The sequence below is a fragment of the Python bivittatus genome, unplaced genomic scaffold (genome assembly GCF_059951505.1).
Source record: "Python bivittatus isolate LINGU-HERP-01145 unplaced genomic scaffold, Pbiv_v1 ctg000340_np1212, whole genome shotgun sequence".
In the NCBI taxonomy this organism is placed as follows: Eukaryota; Metazoa; Chordata; class Lepidosauria; order Squamata; family Pythonidae; genus Python; species Python bivittatus.
In genome coordinates this window covers 22,723,640-22,750,374 of record NW_028277056.1, presented here as the reverse complement: position 1 = coordinate 22,750,374, position 26,735 = coordinate 22,723,640, and the positions used below count along the sequence as shown (strand labels likewise).

Below are 26,735 nucleotides of genomic sequence, written 5' to 3'. Positions count from 1 at the left end.
CCTTATGACCATTTCCCTCCACCATTTTGATTACATAAAGCAGTATTTCTCAACCTCAGGAACTTTAAGAAGTGTGGACTTCAACTCCCAGAATTCCCTAGCCAGCATGGGGAATTCTGGGAGTTGAAGTCCACACTTCTTAAAGTTCCTGAGGTTGAAAACACTGAGATAGTATCCCTTCCCTAACTGAGAGGAGGAGGAGGTGCCTGACATGGAGGAGCAGTGGAGGAGTATGTGACTGAGCTGTAGCAACAGCACTGGCACCTCCTTTCTCACTTGCTCCATTCTCTCTTCCGTACTCCCCCTCTCTATAAGTCCTCTTGTGGCCTGCGTGACCAAGTTGGGTATGGTTCTTCATTTTGGATTGAAAGTATGGGGCATGGGGAAACGGCCTTCCTGCCTTCGCTTTTGTATGCCATTACACAAGACATTAGCCATTTCCACACACGGCCTCTATGCTAGCTTTGAACCTCTGTGATCTTGAATTGTTATCTCTGTTCAGCAGCTAAGCCAATTTATTTTGAGCTCAACTGCAGTTCATTTGGTGCTGGAGTAAAACTAGGCTTTTCTTTGAAATATTGCAGCTTGATAGAGGTGGCAGGTTATCCATTTCCAAGTTTACAAGAAGTTCTGATGCATTCTGCCTCCTGCCTCAGAGCCTTTAGATATCCAATCTAGCCTGTCTTCTGAGGAGAAAGGTGGATTGATAGTGTTTAAGATCTCCATCATAGAAACTGCTCTGATTTTTTTTTTATACAACCAGATGAATACACAACAACAAAGATATGGCGTGTGCATGTATGGGTGTGAGAGTGTGCCTACGCATAAGCAAGTTGTTTTATTTTCTTCTTGTCTATTCAAGAGTTAAAAGATTTTTTGTTCTGCTTTGCTTTTCCAGGATTTACAGCAGTCTGAGGCCATAAGTGACTCTTTGTCCTTGTCATGAAGTTGGCAGTTTCAATGTTTCTGCAGGTCTGGAAAGCAGTTGTGCTGGTTGAAGAAGTGCCAAGTGTCTGTGTTGGCCCATCATTCTAAGCCAGAGTTGCAAAAAGTATCAAGGCTTAAGGTACAGATTTCACCCTTCGAAAATGCACCCCACCAGCCTGGTCCATGTCATAATGTGGTTTGCTTAGCTATGGGGTTTAGCATGCTGTGTTAATGTGGCAATTGTGGCTTCTTGAATAAACCATAGGTAAAATAAACTGTGACACAGCATGATATATGAATATAGCCAATGCATGAAAGAGACATTGTGTTCATTTCTTTTTTCCTATTATTCCGTCATGGAAAAGTAGGTTTCACTGAATACAGTACTTCAAAATACTGGGTTATATCAGTAATAGCCATAAGTGTCTGTTCCTAACTGTGATGCAGTAATGCCAAAATATGTGTTGTGACATGATGCTGCAAGCACCTTTTATTTGCTTTGCAACGGCAAACACAAATATATAAGGAGTGAAGTTTGTGTCACAATACATGTTTAGTCATTTGTCCTTCTTCCCCCTGCCTCTTTTATACTGTGGTATTTATCATGTTCTAAATTTGGTTTTAATGCACCTTAACCTTTTGAAATCTGCCTTTACAGTGAGTTGAAGAAAGGTAATGTATAAATGAATAGTTGATTGCTTACATATATGTCTGGGTATACATGCTTGATTCCAATGTTCATCAGAACCTCAGAAGAGCCCTGTTGGATCAGGCTAGTCCATCTTCTCCAGCATAACTATAGTCTTTGGGAGCTGCTCCAGCGCTCTCATAATTTTGCCCACCCTTTTCTAGCTCTGTAATATCCTTTTTCAGTTGTGATAACAAGAACTGTACACAATACACCAAGGACATTTCCTTACTAGTAATTTATGGTGTCTTCTAGCATGGCCAGCCACAGCTATAGTGATATAAAGCCTCTCTTTGTACAGTTTTATCAGCCCAGTGATAGCTGGAAGTCACTATAAATCATTACTGAGCAAATAGCACAAGTGTGGTCTCATCAGAGAGTTGTATAAGGGCATTATTATATTAGCAGTTCCTTTTTCAATTTCATTTTTTACTGCCTCCAAGCATGGAATTAGCCTGTTTTACAAAGGGACTGACATAAGCTGCGCATTATGGCTTCAAGTCAGTCCTTGCCTGCTCAGATATCATGAATGTATAGGCAGAGCACTCTTAATAGTTTCTGTCAAAACCACAGAGTTGGAAGTGACTTGAGAGGTCATCTAATACTACCTCCTGTTCAGTGTAGGGTCCACTAAAGCATTCTGGACAGATAGTTCCCTAACCTCTGCTTGAAGACCTACAATGAAGGGAACATACCATTTCATGAGATACCTATTCCAGGTGGTTGACAGCTTCTACCATTAGGAAATCCTTCTAAAATCTAACCTGAGTCAACTTCCCTGTCATTTCAAGCTACTGATTCTGGTCCTGCCCTACAGGATGACAGAGAACAAGTCCAGTTCTTCCTTTACAATGATAACTCTTTAGATATCTAAAGACTGTTATATCTCCCTTCGGCCTTTTCTGCTGAAGATTTAACATACCAAATTCCTTTAATTATACCTCATAGGATTTGGCTTCCACTCCTCTCACAATCTTGTTAGCCCTTTTCTGAATTTGCTTTCTGAAGTCCTTTTTAGACTGCAGTGTCCAAAACTGGACACAGTACTCCAAGTGGGATTGATGAAGCAGAATAGAGTAGGACAATTACTTCCTGTGATCTGGACTGTATCCTGTGAATTCATCCCAGAACAACATGGTCTCTTTAGCAAGGCTTTCCATTTCTCCCTGCTAAGTTTCTTCCTGTCCAGGATGGCCTAGATCTTTTTGAATCCCCCCTTTCTCTTCTAAAAATGTTAGCCAGTCCTCCCAGTTTTGTGCAAATGTGATAATCATTTCCTCAACCCCTTCATCCAGGTAATCAATAAAAGTGAACCAGGATCCAAGATAGAGAAATAATGCTTTAATGTTTCCAGCATATTCCTCACTTGCTGCCTTTAAATATTATGTGAGTTGATCTTCAAAAATGATTTGAAACAGGGGAATAAACACATCTTTCCCAAGGAATCCTAACCTTTGGGAGACTCTTAAATATCATCTGTGTGCAATCTTATAACACCAATCAGGGAAATAATTGACATGTGAGGCTGGTGGGAAGGGAAGCAAGGAGGTATCATAACAGACACAAATAGCGCCATAGCGTTCTCCTCAGGATACCTTAGAGCAGCTTTTCTCAACCTTGGCAATCTTAAGATATCTGGACTTCAATTCCCAGAATTCCCCAGCTAGCATGCTGGCTGGGGAATTCTGGGAGTTGAAGTCCAGACATCTTAAAGTTGCCAAGGTTGACAAAAGCTGCCTTAGAGGCTGTTTCGTGCTTCTGCTTTTGAACTGCTGGAAGAATTTTGCTCTTCCAGGAGACACACATAATACAACAAGCAACATTTGTGACCAGCATATGAATAAAGTACTAACCTGGAGTGACAAGCGCAACTTTTCAAAATTTTCTTCAAGTTCTCTTTTTTCCTGCTCATGAGCAGACTTCATTTCTAGATAGAATTTTTAAAAAAATTACACATACTTCATGACAGCTTAATCAGAGGAGCTCAGTGCTAGCATAGCCCAATTGCCCGTTATTATATTCAGAAATTCGTGGTACTCAGATCATATCTGTTGTTTGCAAATGTGCCCAAAGTCTTGAGTTTATGGAATGATACTATATTATTCTCAAATGAGTATCAGGGCTTCTGTATTTTTCCTTCCTCCAGTCCTGTGCATAGCCAACCTTCAGTTTATATTTCTATTTATTTTATTTCTGATATTTTTAATTTATTGGTAGCCCAATTCTTAGAATCTGAGAATTGGTGGCCAGATTCTCTTCCCAAGTGTTCCTGATTATGCATCAGATTAATAAACTAGAGATAAGGATGTAAATGTTTAAAAATAATTAGGTAGCTTTTTAAGCCAATTTTCCTGATCTCCTTTTTTTAGGTTTTTTAATTGATTTTTTAAACTGGTTTTAGGTTTTTAAACTACTTTTTTTTTGTTTTTTTAACAGTTTTTTTAACTGGCTTTTAACTGGCTTTTAATTTGTATTGTTTTAGATTTTGGATAACTGCCTTGCTGCTGCCTAGTTTGTATGGTGTTCTCATTTTGCATTTGATTTGATGGTATACATTTTTATTTAAATTGTTTCTTTCAATATGTTTATTGTAAACTCCCCAGAGAGCTTCAGCTATTAAGTGGTTTTAAACATTTAAACAAAAAGATAAAGGCAGCAGCAAATGAAATTGACTGGCATCCATCATTCTTTGCTGGAAAAGCATTTTTTTAAAGTTGTACGCATAACTGACAAAGATTTGGATACGCTATATTCCAAATACATAGAATTAAAAGTATAAAATTAGCAAACATTTGGAAAAACAAACAGAATAATTATGAGGACTAGGAGGACTTAAATAAAATATATGTTACAGAACACTTGTATCCTCCTTAAAGACTGTAAGTATTTCTTGTTTACTGCAGATGTGAATTTTATTTCATGGGCTCTTGAAATGAAAAAATATGGATACTGGGATAGTTACTAAAGAGTCTTGTGTGTGCTACAGAATCACACATCTTAATGTGTGACTGCCCCAGTTATGAAATAATAACATCTTCCCCTTATATTCCAAGGCTTTAATATAAGAGAGAGGTAATCAGACATTAATAGCCAAGATCAGATAGAAATTCTCAAATAATGACTGGTGTCCTAACAAACAGGGAATATCTTTCTCTTTTTTCTTTTCTTTTAGTTTTTCTCTTCCTTTCCTTTCCTTTCCTTTCCTTTCCTTTCCTTTCCTTTCCTTTCCTTTCCTTTCCTTTCCTTTCCTTTCCTTTCCTTTCCTTTCCTTTCCTTTCCTTTCCTTTCCTTTCCTTCCCTCCCTCCTTCCTTTTCATCCTCTATCTATCTATCTATCTATCTATCTATCTATCTATCTATCTATCTATCTATAGTGTTTGTTAGGACTTCATATAGCTATCTATAGAGGGAGCATGTTTTAGCCTAAAACCTTAAAATAACCCAGATGAGAACCATCTATTGGTCAACCAAAAAAGACAAAGTGAATACTGAGTGATTTAGATTAAACCAGCCATTCCCAAACAGATGTCTGAAATGTGTTTGGCCATAATTTCTACCAGTCCCAACCAGCCATGCTGCAGGATACCAATTCAAGGAAGGCTGCGACACATGGGGAAATTGGAGAAACAGGTTAGTTATGTCATTACCGTCAACTGGGGGCATTTTTAATCTCATTTTGGGCTAGCAATTTGAACGCTGCAATCAAATATGCACACACTTAGAACTAAGCCTTCTTGAATCAAATTAGTCTTATTTCTGAGTAAGCATGCCAATGATTGCGTTTTAATATGCTTTTTAATGAAAACTGCAATAGTTTGGGTGATTATTACTTTATCTGGAACTGCTGAATGAATAGCTGTTGATGTGTAGTGAATTTAGGAGAAATTCCTATTACAAACTCAGCTGATAGCCTATACAGTGTGGAAAGAAAGATACCCCCTCCTCTGTAATATTGATGTGACATTTTGTTGACCCTCAGTAATTTGTGGTTTAATAACCCATAGGATTATGTGTTAAAATTTAATAACCCAACTAATTGCTATAAATCCGTGACTTCATAAATAATAAAAACCTGTTTCAGTGCTAAATTCACTCACAAGAGGGCAATCTAGAACTGCATAAACCTCACATGATTGGTGAACAGCAATGCATGTGTTAATTCTTGCAATTACTCTTCAAACATCCTCATAGTTTAGACAAGGGGTGGAATTTTGTTTATTGAAGAATGGTGAGAAGTACATTTATGACAGAGATTGACTGTAAAATGCATTTAATATGCACCAAAATAGTTTTGCAAAATATTAATAATGGTGGTCAGAGTGTGTAATCATTGAGAAGCTGTATTGATATTTAATAACTAGAAATCCATTCCTCACACAGAAATGCATATTGCTTATGAAAGTCAGTGATACTTCCAATATTAATTCCCATCTTAGAACTGTTGCTAAACATTCATTTCTAAAGCAGTGCCCTATCTAGGATAGACAAATATTCTCTTATTCTAGTGGGTATTTCCATTGCCTTTAACTTTATCCTGCTTATCTTTGATAGATTATAAGTCCCCAGGCAGAAGCTGTTGCTAGGGAAACCATGTCATAATAAAACTGCTAGTCAAAAAGATACTAGAGCAACTTTTACAATTCCCTTAGCGAGCTCTACTGAGGCTTTAGCTCAGTGCCAGCATGTGCAGAAGATGAATGGTTAGCATTCTTGTTATTGCTGTTTTAAATATCTTAGCAAGATTAAGGCAGAATTCCACTTGAGGCCCCCCAAAACATTTTCTTTCATTGTAGATAGTATTGGGTAAAATGGACCAGCATAAGATAGTTTCCCCCTATTGACTGACTCCTTTATACTATATATCCTGGTTTCTTCTAACAAGTGAAACGTTAAACAAATAAGCAAGAAATTGACTTGTGAGTTATTTAATGTGGATTCCTGATGGCAGGAAGAGACAGTTTAGTACTCTTTATACATTTTGGATGGGAAAAAAAAAACCCAACTCATCAGAATGATCAATGGTCAAGAGTTTTGGGAATTACAGGCAAAATATTTGGAGAGACAAGGTGGAGAATTGGGTCCAATGTAACTTGATGAGTCTAATCAAAATATGTTCTTTTTAAAATTATGTTGCTTTGAATGAATGGCCTGTAAACATACAAATAAGAGACACAATATCAATTATTTAAAAATGCTTCTTGGACAATAATTCCAGCAGTTGATACAGAATCCCAGAATCTCAGAATCGTGCAGTTGGAAGGAACCCCAACAATCATCTAATCCAGTGTTTCTTAACCTTAGTAACTTTTAAGATGTGTGGACTTCAACTCCCACAATTCCCCAGCCAGCATGTGTTTTAGTCACAATTTGCGTAACCCATTCTTGATGCCAGATACGTTCCTCAGAGATTATCATCTCAAATGCCAAAATAATCCAATGCTTGCCAGGATTACAGAATTACCTTGAACTTTGTGCTCATATTCATCCTGAAGTTCTGCAATGGCAATTGCGTGGCTATTTTCCATCTCTAAGACTGCCATTTCCTGAGTTGCTGCAATGTCTTCCACCTGTTCAAATAAAAAAGTACAAATGTAAGAATAGGTAAAACTAGCTATGGGGGCTTTAAAAAACGATTGGACAAATCCATTCATGATACAGTTCCTAATGGCTAGAAACCATGATGGTGATACGCTATAATATATTTAGAGACAGGAAATACCAGTTGCTGGGGAACAACAGCAGAAAAGACCATAGCAATTATCTCTGTGAGTTTCTTGTAATATCCCAGTTGAATTTTATGAAAAACAGGAGGTTAGACTTGATAGGTCTAATCCAGTAGAGTTCTTATATTCCTGAATCACATTTTTCTCAGCAAGTTCCTCCTAACAGCTATAAAGATAATTGCTTGAGGAGCCAAAAACTTGATTAACAGATTTTCTTCCAATCCACCTTTCAACTAGCCTCTACATGAATGACATCTATGAATCTTTTATTGTATTTGTGGATCTTTTGAAATACAGCAGGCTGCCTTAAGCTAGGGCAGAAAGCATGAGTCCCCACAGCTGACTTGCAAAGATTCTACATGATTGCAGTTAAGAGTCTTTCCTACGATATATGAAGAGGACAGGGTTGAATTTGACTTTTGTACATGCATAGCACAAGCTGCACCCTTTAGGTCTGCCAGTTAGGGGTTTCCTAAGGACCCCAGAGATTTAACCTTAGATTTTTTGTATACCTATCAGCTATAGCCTTCATGTCCAAAGGTCTGTTTATATATTACACTTTCCTACATCAGGCTGAAGTCATCCAGAAGCCATGGTTGGACAGAACACCACAATATATGATTTTTATCTACTGCAGTCTTCCCAATCTGTATTTAAAGCATTTCTTAAGTAGTACAACTAGAGTGACTTACCAAGTTAATAAAATACCATACCACTATCTCTATCAAACTCCCAGATTAATAGATAAACAAGAAAAAGCAGCAGGTAAAATTATTTTTCCCTGACCTGCTCAATCCATTCTTAAATTGAATTTTAAAAAGGTTCTGCCTGGTTCCAATGAGTTTTCCTAGAGAGGGCATTCCACAAATGGAATGCCATGAAGAAAAACATTGTCTAGTCACTATCTATAATTTCAGATGATTATTGGGCATCAGGATTATGGGGCATGGTTTCGATGATCAAAAGCCAAAATTGTGTTTTAGCTGCAATTTACAGAGATAGTATGTGTACATTTGAGTCTGCCTGTCAAAGCATGGATTGTGGTCAGTGCCAAGTGAACTTACACTGAATGAACATGACCAACCTGTTCTTGATGCTGACTCTTGATTCTGTCAAGCTGGACCTGATGGTTCTCTTGCAAATGCTCTATTTCAGCACTATATTGTAACTGTAAGCGTTCTTCAAGTGCCTGGAGCTCTTCCTGATGTTGCCAACCCAGTTTCTGCACAGTTCCCTCAAACTTCTTTTCCATCTCCTCCTTCTCTTTTTGTAGTGTTTCGTATCTCCCTGTGTTGAGGGCTGAAGACAGAAGAACCACACATTAAGGATCTGCAGAAAAGCCAGGACTGAATTGATTGCTTTTAAAAATAAGGATGAAGGATATTCCCTTGAGCAAAATGGCATGACATCCTGAAATGGACTGTGCTCATTATCACAAAAGGAGTAAATCAGGTCCTGCCTCCATGAAAAGCATCCAGTGACATATTCAACCAATGGGTAGGAGGCTCAATTTGCTTTCTAGATGGTTCTGAAGTCATATCTGGTAATATATTTATAGAGACCAGATTAAGCATGATCTGCAGATCCCATCAATTCCTTCTGCATCTTGTCATTAGGACACCTCTTGCATAGTGAGCACTGCCAAAACCACCACCCCTGCCTCTGCCCATGGACATAGTATTTTAAAATTTTTATCTTTACTTTATATTCTGAACACCAAACACTTTTTCCAATATCGGGTGTATCTGACATGCAGCAATTCTAGATACTGGCTGGCACCTCAGGAAGACAAATTCACTAATGTTGCCACTGTAATCCTTTCAGCAAATAGCTTGATTTAGAACTATCATTTATTTATTTTTTTTCAACAATATTCTCAATAACATTACTTCATGCAAAATTGGATATTTAAGGGGCCATTTTCAGACTTAGCATGCTGCCAGCTGGTAAGGCAGAATGTACCTGAGCACTTTTTCAAGGGGTGGCTGGAATCTGGAGCCAACCATTGTTGGTTAACAAAGTTAAATAACTAAAGAAATGAAAGTTCCCATGGCTATTTTGTCACTTGAAAAAACTAGTAAGTGAAAAGACTGCATAAAGCTATGACTCTAACATACTCCCAAGGAATATATAGAAATATTACATGAAATTTATATGCCATCCCAATCTGTCACAATTCTGGGTAGTTTGCAAAAATGCAAGAGTAAAAACAGCAAATAAAAAATGAAGAAATGTTTGCTTTAGCTCTATAGATGTGCAACATTCTTCACAGTCCCCTTCATATATTCCTGACATTAGAGATTCCACGAATTGCTGACTGAAGCAGCCATTTATGATAATACACCCATGGTAGAATTTTGTACCCAAGATATGCAAAACATCAAACTGAAACTAACTCATGACTTAGATTCAAAAAGATTTTTGCAATCTGCATTTTAATTACTGTTAAATATCTTGAGGACTTGCTAGAGTAAAAATGCTGGCTATAAATCAAATCAATGAATAAATGATAGACAGACGTTCCAAATGCCAGCGTTTCTGCATTTACAAGAGCCCGCAACTGAGAGCTTTTCTAAACCACCTTGATTTGAAGCGCTTATGAAAGAGGGAAGACACAGGAAATATGCTGAGAAAGCTCAGGGCAGACATCACAACAATAAGCCAATCTCAAATTGGGATGACTGCAGTGCTCCACAAAGATATGGCACCACTGTTCCCATATATTGGCAAAAATGCAGCATTGTGGTCAAACCAAACACTAAAAGGCAGAATTGATAAAATAAACTCTTTAGTATACAATGAAGAAATGGGAGATTTACTTTTTCTGCTTATTCACCTTTTCTGTATTTTTCTTTATTCTTTTTCTTTTCTTTAAATCTGAATGTTTACTTTTATTACTGTACAAAATCCTTTAATAAAATTTGTTTTAAAAAAAGAAGCAGGGGATGGTATGAAACTATTGAGCTGTGAAAACAGGCATCCAGCAAGTTAATACAGGTAGTTCTCGTTTAGCAACTGCCTCATTTAGTGACTATTCGCAGTTACGATGGTGATGAAAAAGTAACTTTATGAATAATCTTACATTTATGACCTTCACAGGTCTGTAAATCAAAGGAAAGTGGAAGTAAGATCATAAGTACAGGCAAGGCTTCACTTAGTGACAGCTTCACTTAATGACCAACTTGCCAATTCCAATTGTGGTCGCTAAATGAGGACGATCTGTAGATGCCAACTATGTCCATTAGTGCAGAAGAAATAAGATGGCAACAGTCAAGAACTTTCAAACAGCTTCAGGAAATAATTAAGATCATGAAAATCCAATATTGATTGAAGACCATCATCCATTACTGGAACAGTGAAGTACCTCAAGTAGAAATTGATGTTATTCCCCATTTGTAAAAGAAGACAAACTTTCCAATGCAACAGTGGGAGGGCCATGGAACCAATAGAGTGGGTCTGGTACAGATTGGCCCAAAATTCAATGATATGCCCTTTGACAGTAATAGAAAATATGCAGGTCAGTTGAAATAGCAGCTCAGATACCTTGAATTATGTCAGTCACAAAATGGCAGAAGCAGACAGGCAGATAGCAGAAGACATCATCAAGAATCCTGGCCTGGTTCTTTAGTGTAAGACAAGACAAAAGACCTTCAGGAGTTCCTAAATAAAGGCCAATGTGAGCATTCAGTAGTAAAAGCTGACACTGGGAAAAGCTGATCAGTGCACTTGTGAGACCAAGAGTGGAAGTGGAAAGAATCAAGTACATTTTTTTCATGGTACACCCCATACAATATATATGCAATAGTATTCAATTTCTGACCTCTATCATCAGCCTTCTTATTAGATCTCTTCAATCCCTCTTTGGTCATCAGTGTTGAAAGTAGAGGTGATTTATTTCGGGCTCTGTTGTGAGTTAGTTAAAAAAGAAGGGAAGCTAGTACTTTTCCCGCACAATGTTCTGAAATGCTGCTATTCCATGGAGCTTGTAGAGGTATGTTTCCTCATTAGATGGACCTCCTACTTCACCCTGCCTCACAGCTTATGGATTTTGGTTACTCTAATAAATCCTTTGAGGGGAATAATGGTTTGATGACTTTATATTCAATCACTCAGATGCTTTTTCATGAAACCAGGCAAACAATCAAAACATGAAACAAGGAGGTAGATGATATAGTTTTCTTCTTCTGTGGAGTGCAGATGAAGGCTTTTTTTTTTTTTACTCTAGACCTTGTGGCAGCTGGGGGTAGAAAACTAATTTTCTTCTCCCTTCAACAGTTCCTTGTTTCTTGTTCCCAAAGTTTCAAGATCAGTAGCAGTGAAAATGATTGTGAATGCATTTAGAATTCTTTCTCAAGGGTTGGGAAGTGAAAATGGTGGCATGTGTTTGTGGCATGCATTTCTTCAGATAAGCGCATCTTCCCATTAGATTCTGAGTTAGGAAATTCTGGATTGTTCTATATCATTAGGATCACATCATAGTTTATGATCCTGACTTGTGCACTACTAACAGTGACCATGCTAGGGAAGAAAAGGAGAGCACTTGAGTCTCAAGCTTGCTGCATCTCAGGAACATAATGCTGAATCATAGTTTAATGATACCTTTTAATCAGCCCAGGAAAGAGTCCAGGTTCTCCCAGTACACTTTATAGTTGAGTTAGAATTTTAATTTAAGTCTTCCCAATCTTAGCACAACACTATCACCACGACATCACCCAGTCTTCCATCTGGCTGCTTGCTTGTTTATTTATTTGTTTGCTAGTTTTCTTAATTATTTTAAATAATTCTGTAATTTTGTTCAGTGACCTTTTAGTGTTTTTTCATTACCTGTCATTGTGGCATAGAACTAACAGCAATCAAACAAAAATAAGTTCAGAGTCAGAACTGGGGACCCAGTATAATTGAAACCCATTCAAGCTTTAAATTGAAACTTGCCATTCAACCATCTCTTTAATGAGACTGGCATGGTATAGGTTGCACCAATAGAAGAATCCCTGCTGAAGTTATGCAACGTTAATCTAAAACCCAACAGAAAGCAGGCAGAAAGATGTAGATTTTGAGACACTACTACAAAACATAACATTTATGATAGGGATGAACCTATATAAACATTAGAAACCTTGTGTTAGTTTTCTGCAACAGCATTTGCCATATCAAACCACAAGTCACCTTATACACTATTATGCACACACACTTTACTTTCAAGCTGAGAGAACTGTTAGAGGATCCAGGGTGCAATTTCTTTATGACATTTCTGTGATAAAAAGGCATTTACTCATAGATGCAAGCTGAGCATAAAATGTGGGTTCACATCATTAGCAATCTAACAAAGTTCTGTTCTATATCAGATTCAAAAGGAAACTTTAATGCAATAGGACTTGATAAAGAGAGAAGTCTCCCTCCCTCCCGTCCGAGCAAAGTTTGATATTCTGCATGCATACACTTCATTCCCTTCCTCTTGATAAGCCATCAGCTTCCATCTTTGAGCACTGAAATATAATCATGGTCAGCAACTACTCCTCTGTCGAGTCTTAGCAGCATTATTTCAAGGCACTCAAATGAATAGCTTCACCTACAGAAATCTTCCACTCAAGAATAGGATTCAATAGTAACTGATGGGATATCTTAGTCAGTCCTGAAACTTGTAAAAGTATTAAGAGCTATCTAATTCTTCCAGTGACTCCTTAACCAGACAAAAATTTCCATCCATCTACAGGAAGGAACTCAGTGTATAAAAGCAAAACAACCTGGAAAAATAGAGTTGCTGGCAGCGGTGGCAATAGTCATGAGTCAGAACCCTGTTTAGGATGATTCTACCCTACAAAATGCAGGTCCCACTTAAAAAAAAAAAAGTAAAATTGATAACTGTCTGCAAATAACTTTTGTAGACTTCTGCTGCATTATAGACACTTTGCTAACATATCTGGTATGCTGATATTGGCTTGCTAGGGATATCAGCAAAAGGCTTTGAGATACTTGCAGGTTCTGAGACACATCTGTACAGATTAGAACATTTGTGTAATAACCCTTTGACATTTTTTTCAAAAGAAAAATTAAGCTGGTAGACTTTCATGTATTTTATGTATATATATGCATATGTACACATCTTGGTCAAAGACCACAATGAAGATTTACCTTACCACTACTCAAGAAATTATGTAACAGAGACCATTAAAATTCTGAGCCAAAAACAAGTCTACAACTCCTAAATCTCATATCTACGTTTCATACAAAAACTGCTGCAGGAAACCCCACCTATGACTAGGTACAGCTATCACCGTAAGAAAACACAGTCTACATCCTACTAAGGGAGTGCCAAGATATTATTTTGTTTCCTTGGACAATTCATCACTGACCTACAGGCTACGTGTAAGTTCCATGGAAAATGACATCTACTGGGCTGACAGATGGTTGGAAGTTAAATCACAGCACATGCCATCACAATGTTTTCTTAGAGTTGAGCTGATGTGATTTCCCTTTGTATCTGACCTACTGGTAAAGATCAATCCAAATGCAGTATTGCTTATAATAGGAGGAAAAGTGAAATGTCACAAGAGTATTATCACTCATGTTTGTACTGGACAGAACAGTGTAGTAGTTAAAACCAATAATTACGTGCATTTCTGTGTTACAAGACTTGTATTTTCAGTTGGAGCATTAGCAGTGCCTCAGCCATCTCTTCCATGGACTTTGGCCAGGACAAAACCTCAGGTTTAATTGATTTATGTAGCATTGACATTTTAAATCAGAGTATCATAAATAATTTTATGTTCTGCATTCAAAAGGAGATAAGGACACATACGCATGCACGAAAATATTTTGCTTTATCGTGCAGATCCCCAGAACTGAATACAGTTAATGAGTTTTCCCATTGACAAATCCTACATTCATTGAAAAAAAAATATTTTTCCAGTTTGGGAGAGCAGCACTTGTTCACTGACGTTTAGTTCTCTTACTCAGAATCTGTTTTTCAGATACTTATTTCAGTCCTCAGACTGGAAATACAGTATACAAAATAGCTGTTTCACAGAATTAATATATGTTAGAGCAGCCAGTTCATATTGGTTCCCCCCTTTCAATCATAGGCTGGTGATCAAGCTGATTGGGGACTTATGGACTATGCAGCATGAGGAGTTGATTTTTCAGTCAGAAAGGGGCAAAGATACCTGAGACAGAATAAAAGAGCTAGGCAGAGCCTTTAGACCACTTTCTACCAAATGGAGAAATCCAAATTAAAGCATCCCTGACAAACATCTACTTAGCCCAGTGTTGTCCAAACTTGGCCACTTTAAGATGAGTGGACTTCAACTGGCTGGGGAATTCTGGGAGTTGAAGTCCACTCATCTTAAAGTGGCCAAGTTTGGACAACACTGACTTAGCCTCTGACTGAACAAAGCCAGTGGAGATGAATTCACCAGTCCCCTTGGTAACTGGTCCCGATGTCAAACTATCCTTACCATTTAAGTTTGTTTATAGTCACTTTTCCCCAACATTCAGCCTTAAGGTGCCTTCCTGTATCTTATTATTTCATGTCTGTACTCTGGGATGATTGTTCATTATATTCAGGAGCTCAAGATGGCATACATAGTGCTTCTTACTCCAATTCTTATCTACAATAATTCTGTGAGACAGGTTATTAGATTAGAACCTGGGTCTCCCTGCTGCCAGTCCAGCACCATAACCAAAATACTCTCTATCTGATAGTTCTGTAACTCCCCTTTGATTGATTATGTGCCATCAAGTCATTTTTGACTTCAAATCACTACATAGACAGCTTTTCTCCATGACCATGTATCTCTAACCTGGTCTTTTAAGTCTCCCAACAGTGCACTCGTTGCTACTGTAACTGAGTCCACCCACCTTGCTGCTGTTCATCCTCTTCCTCTCTTTCCTTCCACCTTTCCCAGCATTAGAGCCTTCTCCAGAGAGCTGGGTCTTTGCATAATGTGTCCCAAGTAGGATAATTTGAGCCTGCTCATTTAGTGCTATCATTGGCTGTTTCTTCAGGCAGTCAAATCCTGTTTCCTTAGTCTCTTTTCACAAGAATAGGTTTCCACTCTCTTGATCATTGCCCTTCTTTGCCCTTGTTCCTGATTGTATGATTCCTTTTCAGTGTGGTGCTTAGGACTGGATTCTACACTTCTGTTTGTTCACCACATTTGCAAATCAGGAATATGGGCAGATACAAGGATGGATAGTACTTTCAACAAAGACTATAATCATTTACATGTGAATATTTTTCTCCTACATTTTATATCTCAGTGAAAATTATTAAGTCCTGGCCTGGAGCCTGATTTAAAAGGGCCCTGGAAAAATTACTTTCTGCTTCTAGCATCACCGTGATAGTTTTATTTCTGAGGAAATTAAGACAGTGGTGATATTTCTCTGTTGAGCATTAACATGAGCACTGTTGCTCATAATACCTCTGCCTTCTGTCTCATATTTGTAAGCTTACCAAGCAGATTAAGTGATGCAGATCTATCATCAACCATTTTTATTACCTTGGAATTCCCCTTGACTCCTAAATACATTAAATTGAATGGTATTAAAGATGGCAACAGCTACTTCAAATCAGAGTATCCATTGTTGTTGCTGTTGTTGTTAAAAAAAAGTGGGTGGTGGTGATCATATTAACCACAGTTGCCACACCATATTGGGTGCTGATGCAGCTTGACTTCAGTTATCGATTGTTAACTAATTATGCCTGTAAGTAACAAAATCGGTGAATGCTCTAGTATGGGTATTATATTCAGCCTCTATGACAGGTGCAGAATGTGGTTCAAAAGCAAGCAATATAGCTTTACAGGTAACCATCTGAGAACACTAAGGATAATGCATGATAAGTTCTATTGTGCATGGTTATGAACCTGTCTCTGCAACCACTAAGAATAAATTATTGTCCCCTGACAACCATAAAAACCTGCCTCACGGTTTAAGATGACACCTTATTAGATGTATTCAGATCGTCTAGCCTCACAGAACAACAAATAAGAACCTTGTTTTTTAAAGAAATATATCTGTAACCAGAAAAGAAAATATTTAACACTGCTTGTTTAGCATCTACTTACCAACTTCATCCTTGACATTTGCAAGCTCAGCCGAGAGCTCCTTTTCTTTCACAAAGGCACTTTCATTCTGTTAAAACAATGGAAAATAGCCAATCATTTCGATTATTCCTACAAAGTACTTCCATGAATTTGTTGGTTAAATTCAATTGAACAAACTGTTCAAGTCTCAGTAGTTATATTATATCCACAAAGTTGCCTCTGCATTTATAACAATAGCTTGTTTGTTACATTCTGGAGCTCAAGATGGCATACATAGTACTTCCGCCTCCCATTCTTATCTACAATAACTCTGAGAAATAGGTTTGGCAGAGAGAGAGGGACTGGCCCAAAGTCACCCAGGAACTTCTTTGGCTGAGAGTAGATTAGAACCTAGGTCTCCCTGCTCCAGTCCAGCACCATAACCAATATACAAACACAGTAAATTCTTACATTTTATGGAGGAACAAAATTTGACCATCCCTCCTTTTTTTTGTCTGGCATAATCTCTTAACAGTACTCAGAGGGCACAAATCATACCAGAAGCCCTCAGACAGTTCCACACTGATTTGTATCACCTTGTAAGGATCTTACTATACCTCCTGGAGCTACAGAATTGGACTGAAACAATATGTCAGTGTAGGATTTGGATGACTCTGATGCTCAACCATAGTAAAACCAACCCAACCCAACCCAACCCAACCCCCTCCTTTGGTTTTAGGAGGAAAGAACCAGTGGAAGAAAGAGGGATAGGAGGGAAAAAGGGAAAGTAGAAAGGACACTCCTCCCTCTCTTCCAAATCTCTGCCTGTGGAATTGGTGAAGTAGGACTGTTATGCCCCATGTATTCAATTATTCAGTACGAAGTGTGTGTACGTGTGTGTTTTAATGCATTCAGGAAATATTTTTCCATACAATTATTTCATAAACTGGAGATTAATTTGACACCGATTTGTTCCAGTTTTTCCCCCAAAATTTCCTTCATGGGTACTAGCAAAAAAAAAATAAATAAAAATCCTTATTTCTTAGGAAACTTACCACTGTCAAAATCAAAAGTAAATTTTCTCTGTCAATTCCAGAGAAGATAATACATTGTCCTGTATCTGATACTGCCAAGAATATGGACCAAAAATATTTGTATATCCAGAAGTGAAGCCACCAAGCAACCTTGTAACCTTAAGGACTTTCCTAAAGCCACGCAGAAAGGGAAAGTTTATTCACAACTGATTACAATGCTGATACTTGATTTAGGTACTGAATTTCCTTCCCATACAATGTTTATCATAACTTAACATCAATTGCTCTTCTTCTCTGAGTTCTATCACCTACTGGAGGTTGCTTACCTTCACGGGTACTTATTCTTTGATGTTACTGTATGAAACCAGGATGTTGTATTTTTGCCAAACCTACATGTACATGTAGACTTTTCAGCCGGGATGTGCAATGTCTGCCAGTGCTGCTTTTCCCTTAAATATTTCTTTGTATACTGCAATCTTGATTTTTAGGATTAATTGGGGGAGGGAGTGTCTATTATTCCTGATTATCTGTGATATCATGTATGCAAATGGCATAAATTATGTCATTTCATCTATTTCAACCAAAGACTCTTGCATCACGGTTTGCCAAATCAAGGTTCCACTGTATAATTAACTGAAGTAGTTGATATGTCTCAATGCATATCATATCTCCTAAATATTCCATTTTGTTTTGGGGTATTCAGGATTTCCACATCTTTCTATATTCTCTGGAGGAGCTGATGCATGTGTGAAATCTCACCTTTGGTTGTTATTTTTCTAGATAGGCATAAATTCTCAAAGGATATAAAGGAACTAGAGTATTCTTTAGGTAGTGATGCTTGGATAAACTTTTGCATTAACCTTTTTGTAAATATGATGACTTAACTGGATTTAAAATAGCTTTTCATTCACTTTCATCAATGGGAGTACAGTTAGGAATACATCTCTAAGTAAACCAATACTTTTCTTCTTCCAACTTTAAACCATAAACATTTATCCCAGTGGTAAATTAAAAGATAATATAAGAAAAGACAAATAAGAGAAGATTTGGATGCAAAAATTTTTGCACCACCCATTTTTCCAAATAAGTAAAATATTCCTATACAAGGTATTGAAATAGAAACAGTTACATTTCTTAGCAAAGAACCAAAAGAGAATTAAAAATAACCTTCATTGTTTTAATGTTTAAGTATGTTATTTTGTTTTTGTTTTTTTGTGCTTGAAGAAATATGAAAGGCATCTATATCAGAACATAATTGATTTACAGAAAACCAGCGAGAATTCTAACCACATGTATCTTTATTTTAAATTTTCAGATCATGAAAAGAAATGGGATAAAAGTGAGTAACTGCAAATTTTGAAAACTGAATTTTGAAAGAACACTCAAATAAACAAACTATGGGAAAAATAAGAATAAAGAAATGTTAGCAAGCATCCTAATGGTCTTTTGAGAGATCATATGATGCTTCTACCGAATCATTGTGATAAATGTTGCTTCACATTTGCTCAGTGCTAAATAAATGAGGTGTTGGCATTGACCTTTAAAGCCCAAATGGCTTAAAACCTGATTAATGGAATTCCCCTCCCATTATGAACCTGTCCAGCTGCTCAGATCTACAGGAAAAGTCTTTCTGAAGATACTCCACTGTCAGAAACCCATCTTTCAGGCATGAGGGAGAGGGCTTCTTCCCAGGTTGTTGGATGCACTTCCTAAGAAGTTGCACTTGGCCCCCACTCTTTCACCACTGAGATAATCTGTAAAGACTCATGTCTTGCCAAGCTTCATTAGATGATTTTATACTGACTTTATCATTCTTTTTATGCATGCATGCATGTGTGTTTGTGTATTTGTGTGTGTGTGTGTATGTATACACACATACACACACAGTATTCTATTTTGTTCTTAATTTTGTTAGCTGCTTTGAGTGCTTGCTATGTGACTATACTGATATTAGCGTTAATATGTGGTCATCATATACCTTGATCTGTAGCTATTTGGTTCCTATAAATATATATACTGATTTCTGTTGTGTGTTTATATGAGGGTATGATTGGACATGTATGAAAACATGAGACCCACTCAAATTAGGTCCTAGCAGTAGAAGGGTTTGACCTGCAGGACTTCAGCTTATGAAGCATCTAGAAAAATACACAAATGGAAACCTCTTAAAGACTCAACAAAGGATAGCTCTCCAAACAAGAGAATATGATTTAGATATCTAATATGATTATTAGATATCATTAACATTACAACAGAATAACAGGAATAACTTTCTTGTGCATATTGCAGGCCTTGTAAAGATTAAGAAAGGAACACACATGGGTAGGAGCATCATGGTTAAGAAAAAATAGATCAGGAAATGTTAACTATATCTCTTGATAGGAATGCAGACAAGCCTTTTCAAGGTAGCTCCAGAAGAAGCACAATAAAAAAAGAAGAAGAAATCATAGTCACTGTACTGATAAGTAATAAAGCTTTGCATACATCTCTGAGAACTGAAATGTCACTTCTGCTCCAGTCACTACTGATATCATAATGTAATTTTGGCTGCCAAACTAGAAATGCAACGTACGAAGCTGACATCAGGGACCTGATTGTGGCCTGTGGCCAGGAATGATTCTGCATTCATTTAATCAAAGAGATGCAACATTGTACCAATTTTGATCCAAAAATGAATGTAACTGCTTTAGGAAAAAACAAAAACATTTAGAGGTGAAGTCTGAGGCTTATTAAATTGGCCATATCCATTTTAGATGAGCCAAAGTTCACTAGATAAGATTTGTTTTCCAAGCAAACACTACAAAAGTCCAAATGGCACATATAGTTCATCCCTCCCCAGTTGTCTTTGACTGCAATCTCATCATCCTTGGCAGCATTATTAAGCAGTGGACACAGAAGACATCTTATGGAATCTTATGGAAATTTTAAGCTAACCAACTTATTTTCATATAGGTTTTGTGGGTCAAAAACTAAGCAAAATAAATGTGTTAATCTTTAAGATTGTTATTTTTGTTGCAAAAGATGAGTACACCTCTGATACATATAAAAGAAAACAAACGATACATTAGACCTGTCTCTTCCACCCTGGTGCACTCCAGTTCTTTTGGACTACATCTACCATAATTCTCAATCACTCATCACGATGGCTTTTGTTTATAGAGTTATAGCCCAACTCACATGAAAGGCAAAGGTTGAAGTGTATTAGCTTAGCCAAAAGATTATCTTAGTTCATCCTGTGAGTCATATGGTCTAGCTACAGATTGCTTACCTAGGATTTCTGGTTCAATGATATTATCCTGCACTGGAGCTAAAGACTCTTAGACTGTTATAGCATTCCTTATAAGTTCAGCTTCTTTTACAGATCATTACATAAAGCAAATTATGGTTTCTGCTTAACTGTGCATGCTAGGAGCTACAATTGCTACTATTATTGTATACAGTTATGAAAACATTTTTGTTTGAGCTCAAACTCACACACCAGGACTGGATCAACATCTCTGAATTATAGGCAATTTTTGATATTCCTCATTTCCAAAGCTGATGCTCACAACAGTGTGGTAATTCTGGCAAATACTTGGGCCACATATAATATTGTTGCAAGTGCCCTACATATTTTAGCATTAACATTTTAAAAGAGAGAATGAGTATGTGTATGAGAGAGAGAGAGAGAGAGACATTGTCTTTGTTTCCATTTGGATTCCACAACAATGGATTACTCAAGTAGATTGATTGCTAAATTAAAACACAGTGGTTCATGATAAAGGCATATAAAACTTGGCATGATATAGCAAAATGGAAGGAAAACATGTTCTTCCCTCTCTATGTCATAATATTAGTATTAGAGCCATTCAGTTCTGTTGAATGGTAAAAAATCCCAAACCAAGTAAAATGTTGCATTAAGTATTGGAAAACATTATCAAAATATTTAAAGCTATATGGGTATTTTAAATACTCTTCACAATCATTGGTAGGCCTGTTTTTATTTTTTTGCCACAACTCATGTTTTCCCATTTTTATAATGCATTTTGACAAATCAAATTTGATGATGAATGAGAAGTTTGACCTTGGCCTTTTTTTCCTCTGACAAACTAGATAGGTATGTATTCCAAGCAAGCTTGAGATATGTTGGAGTAAAACATCTTTACAAATGACATATTTCATTATCCTATAACCATGGACTGCAAAGGTGGCTAGTGACATGATGAAATATTATACTGATATGAAATAAAACAATTTGATTGTACCTCGGCTTCATCCTCAGTAAACAATATCAGCACCTTGGAGATTTGATTGCTAATTAAAAATAGAGAAATGATGTCTACTCTGGTTAATCTAATCCTGACTGATGTTATACATTTTGCAAAGGACTGAAATAACTAAAGCAACTATGTTAAAGTACCCACCTCCACATAAAAGCTTACTTCCATTTAAAATTTATTAATTCCATGGGAAATATTTTTGTTCTGAGGCTTGGAACCCCTAGGTCTCTTGAATTTGTGGATGTATTATGATGGTGTGCTCTCAGACATCTGATGCAAATGAATTAGTTTAAAAATATTCATTTTTAATGCTCAAGGCCAGGCTGATAAAAGCATGATAAAATGAAGCATATCCTGCAGTTTCAATATAGCAATCTGTCAAAATAACAGAGGGTTGTAGATACTCTTCAGCAAAGTGCCCACTGCCTGTGGGCCCCTTTCTACATTGCTGCCTCTGTTTTCTTACCTATTAATAAAGAACATCAGCACTGCTGAGTTACAAGAATCCAATGTTTTAGTTAACAACAATAAGCGAATTCCATAGCTTCTCAGCTTTGGGGCAGATTTAGTAACTGGCCCTGACATGGTACCAATGTTAGCCCTGCATTCAACTGTTTGAATGGTACCAATGTTAGCCCTGTTTCCACTGCTGGACTCCCAGTTTGTTTGATATGGCAAGTTGTAGTGACTAATTTAAACACCTTCATAAAAAGATCAGACAAATCATGGAAGAGATGCCCACTCATATCTCCACGGAGAGTGGCACTATGTTGGGGACAAACCACTGAAGCTGGCAATTTTTGTTATGATTTACTTGTCCAGTTGGTTGCATCTGATTAGCCACAATCAGACAGTAAGCTACTTGGAACAAACATTTTTTCTATTCATAAAGATCTTAATAAGAATGCATTCAGTTTACCAATACTGAAGGCCTCTCAACTTATCTCTAGAATCTTCCAAAGCATTCAAGATCGCATTAGAAGCCCTTAGGATGGCGGATACTAAGGTAAAGCTTTCTCAGATGTAGCTCCCAATTTTAGCCCTCATTCTCCAAATAGATACCTAGTGCTGCATAATTGCCATTTAAACAATAACAATGTGAACAATCCTGAAGTTATCTTTGTTCTATAAAGCTGCACACATATATATCTGTAGCTGTTCTGTTTGTGGCAGTGTCTTGTAAGATGCCTTGCGAGACAGAGTGCTCAGTAAAGTAGATGGGATTGTTTTAAAGAAATGAATGTATTTAAATCACACTTTTGTTCATCTGAACACAGCTGACTATACCCTTGACTGTGGTGTGCTGCGCTTAAATGAGAAGTATATATGGAGTATGCCTTAAAATACTTCCTTCCTCTGGAATTTTGAATTCCCTACATTTATTAATATTAATTTGCAGGCACTTAGCAGTACTTTACAGTAATTACTCCTCTTCTCCTCACAACATCTCTATTGTCATTAGCATGCACATGTAACAGCTGATGGGGCCTCCCACAGAGTACATGGCTGAACTCAGGTCTTCTTGAAGCAAGTGTAACCTTCTTTGTTATGGTACCAAGATTGTTTTTCTCTCTTTCTCACTGTCTTGGACAATTTGGTGGGTGTGGACACGGTGCTTAGTCACTGTTGCACATATTCCAAATGTAAGGGCTTAGCTTATGAGTGAAAGGCACATCTTTTCTTAGTCTTCTTTCAATAAATATTTCATCCGTCTTTTCTGGAAGGCAATAAGCAGCTTTATTGTCTGCTATCTATTTTTCAATAAAGCTGCTTATTGCTTATCAAATTTGTCTGCTATCTATCTTTCCAATAAAGCATCTGAAATACTGTCACTTCAGTAGAAAGAAGATAGGTACCTCCCCTTCTCATACAGTAGTTCCTTTCAATTAAACTTTACAAGCCCAGCTTATCATCAGACTTTTCCCTAAAGTCCACAGTTTGATGAGTTCTAGATTAAATCAAACATTTTCCTTAACATGAATAGCAATATATCTCAAGCTATAATTTAGTAACAAGATCACCAAGAAGATACTCCAATTTGTACTTTAGCAGATATCAAGATTATTCCAAATGGTAATATAATTTATTGAATGTTTCTGCCAAGATATTTTCTGGTAAGCAAATTAAAAGTTGATGCCTAAGTTCCAGAGGCAAATAATGACACATTGTGTATTAGAAACAAACAGATTTTTTTTCTGTCAGTACCTTATTTTACAGCTACCAGCAAATACTGTTACAAACTCTGCACTGACATTTAAAACACATTTCACTTTGACATGCAAAATGCCATCCCATCCCTACTCCTCTGACCCAAGGAAAATGCAGCTCCAGAATCTTTGTTAAAAATTAGGCAACCAGCAAATAAAATGGGAAAACAGAGATTACCAAGGAGAAAGGATGCTTTTCTCATGCAAGTCAAATAAAATAGACAGACAGACAGAGAAGGAGAAAGACACAGACACCTACATGTGGAGTGGCACGGCAGCATCCTCTTTAAATCTGCATTCCACAGGTAGCCTCAACAGATGCAAATTAAAACAACAAATCAAGTCAGTTTTCTGTCCATTGTGTCACTGGTTTGCTATGACTCTTGCAAAAAATCCATGACCACAACATTGCAGACTGCAGAGTGCAACTGATGCAGGCAAGACACTGCAGTGTGAGGGTGAATCTGACGGTTTTGTTTGCTTCCCAGCAAATGAGAAGTCAGCACATTAAGACAGAGATTAACACCACCATTCCCCATCCTTCCCACTGCCTCCACCTCCCTTCTAGTCAATTAGAGCTCACAATGCAACCTTACCTACCGTAGCTAGAGGAAGAATCAGAGATAACAGGCTAGCAGTCTGTTGTTTGAATTAAGTCAGGAAAAGAAGATGAAAAAGATGGAAAGTACCGTTTTGTCCAGGCACTGGAGGCAGTAATAAAGCTTGCGGCAGCACTGGCCCATTCTGGCAGCCTGGCTGGAAAAACAGCCAGCTTCATTCAGAGTGTTTAATTCCTAAACCCCAGGAATGTCTTTTTAAAAATGGAAAGGAAAAGATGGACCGCTGACCACTGACACCAACTTGTTTCTGTGATTCTACCTGGTTCTCTGCTCATTAACTTCAGGCATGCAGGAGGATGAAAAGGAGGTGGAGCAAAGCAAAGCAGATCTAGATTCTGTCAGAGGAAAGGGAGAGAGGAGGGACAATTTGCTACTGGATGCCTTCCCCCAGAACAAGGCAGATCAATAGAGAGAAACGAACATAATATATGACCAGTCATTCTCTGAAAGCATCCAGAGGCTCCTCCTTGAAAAACCAAGTAGTCAACACAGTTTGCTCAACCCAGCATCTTTGGCATCATCGTGCACTTTATTGTATCCCCAGCTGCCTGCAGAGGTAGAATATAGATGGTTGCATGATGGTTGTGAATGCAACACAAAATTTAAAAAGAAGATATATAAACAGGAGAGAAAGCATACACATGCAGCAGACTGTGAAAGTTATAGGAGTGCATACACTTCAAATTACAGTATTAGGTGGAGAAGATCCCTGCTGGAGCCCCTTGAAATCCAGTGCCAGAAGAGACACTACTCAGTAAAACAGATCAATAGTCACTTACATAAAGTGCCTTCAGATGGATTAATTTTCTGAACTATGGAAGAATTTCAAACATGTTATTAATTACCTTTCACAGTGACCAAACAAATGCACAGTCCTTCAAAGTTCATTAGAAACATCTTGCATTATTCAACTCAGACTTGTAATATTTTCTATAGTCTAGTTGATAGGCAAGAGGAGATTTCTAAGTAGCAAATGACACAGGAACAGGGTGGCAATGACAATGACACTGAGAGAATGAAATATATACTGTATCATGCAGCTTCCATGGCTATATAAATCCATTTTTAAAAAGGATTAGTTGCCCAAAGATGCTGGCCAGTCATTTCAATAGAATTGCTGTTTCTGGAAAATTGTAGTCACCTCCCTCATCCTCTATATGCTCCAATTCTGGGGTTAAGGGGGATTATCACTTTGACAAAGTATGTAGAAGGGCCCAGTAGCTCCAACGTGAGAGTGACACTGGTAAGAGCATAAGTTCTTGGTAAGATCACCCTTGCAGGTAAAATCAAAAGGGGTGTGGTGAAGCTAAAGAATCTACAATAGGGATGATAGCAGGTGAAACTCTGTAGGCATGAGGGAAGCCAACCTCCTTAGGAGAAGGAACTCTAAAATATAAACAGAAGAAGGCAGTGGCAAACCACTTCTGAATTGTTCCTAAAAAAACTATATATGCAAAGCAGTGATAATTACACTTTTTGGAAGAATGATGGTAAGACTCTCAGGTCAGAAGGCATTTCTCTAATTACTAAGAAAGAACATGGGACTTCTACAAGTTTTGTACATGATTGTATGGTAGGACCACATCTGCAAGAAAGTCTGGTTACTGATGGTGCTGGAAATGAAATACTTCCTCACTGATAAGGACACATATAATTAGAACATAGAAGGTAACAAGGTAACAATATTTTTTAAAGCAGAAATGAATGTCTTGGGAATAAATGAATTAGGATAGACCAGAATGGTCCACTTTAACTCAGATAATTACATGATCCAGAACCTAAGTCCAACCAAAGGGATAGAGTGGCAGTAGTTACATCAATAAATTAATGAATGTATCTATTTACATTAGTAGTTATCTAGTGAAAATCAGAGCTATACAAATGTTTGTTAACTACTGTATATGACATGGAGGAAGAAACTGAAGAATTCAATGACACATTGTAAGAGATGCTAGAAGCAAAATCAAGAAAGGATGTAATACTACTAACAGGTGACTGGAATGCAAAAGTTGGAGAAATTGGAGAATCTCGTACAGAGATTTGGATTGGGTAAATGCAATAATGCAAAAGAGGAGATTATTCAGTTTTGTAAAGAGAAATCTTTAGAAGAGAATACGTGTAGCTCAGGGTTGAACTGTGGAGTCCTTGGGGTTCTCTGAGCTTGGTTGTTTTCTTGCAAACATTTTGTTACTGGACAGGTAACATCTTCAGTGCTGAAGATGTTACTTAGCCAGGTAACAAAATGTTTGCAAGA

At 37.4% G+C, this 26,735-nt stretch overlaps 1 protein-coding gene and 1 long non-coding RNA gene across 3 annotated transcripts in view; one reads left to right on the top strand and one right to left on the bottom strand.

Moving 5' to 3' along the window:
- Positions 1 to 26,735, bottom strand: part of MTUS2 (microtubule associated scaffold protein 2) — a 181,815-nt gene that overhangs the window by 6,627 nt on the left and 148,453 nt on the right. The window contains exons 1-5 of one of the 2 annotated variants that reach the window (XM_025169250.2): positions 24,551 to 24,727; positions 16,404 to 16,470; positions 8,423 to 8,637; positions 7,077 to 7,182; positions 3,469 to 3,542 (exon numbers count right to left, since the gene is read on the bottom strand). In XM_025169250.2, the coding sequence (XP_025025018.2) occupies positions 3,469 to 3,542; positions 7,077 to 7,182; positions 8,423 to 8,637; positions 16,404 to 16,470; positions 24,551 to 24,604 (516 nt within the window). In that variant the 5' untranslated portion in view covers positions 24,605 to 24,727. Of the gene's footprint in view, positions 1 to 3,468; positions 3,543 to 7,076; positions 7,183 to 8,422; positions 8,638 to 16,403; positions 16,471 to 24,550; positions 24,728 to 26,735 lie in introns of those variants that run through there. The other variant, XM_088140698.1, reaches the window with a different exon arrangement.
- Positions 165 to 19,394, top strand: LOC148216058 (uncharacterized). The gene is made up of 3 exons (XR_015796111.1): positions 165 to 1,066; positions 8,612 to 8,835; positions 18,711 to 19,394. It is a non-coding gene; the product is annotated as an uncharacterized LOC148216058 (long non-coding RNA).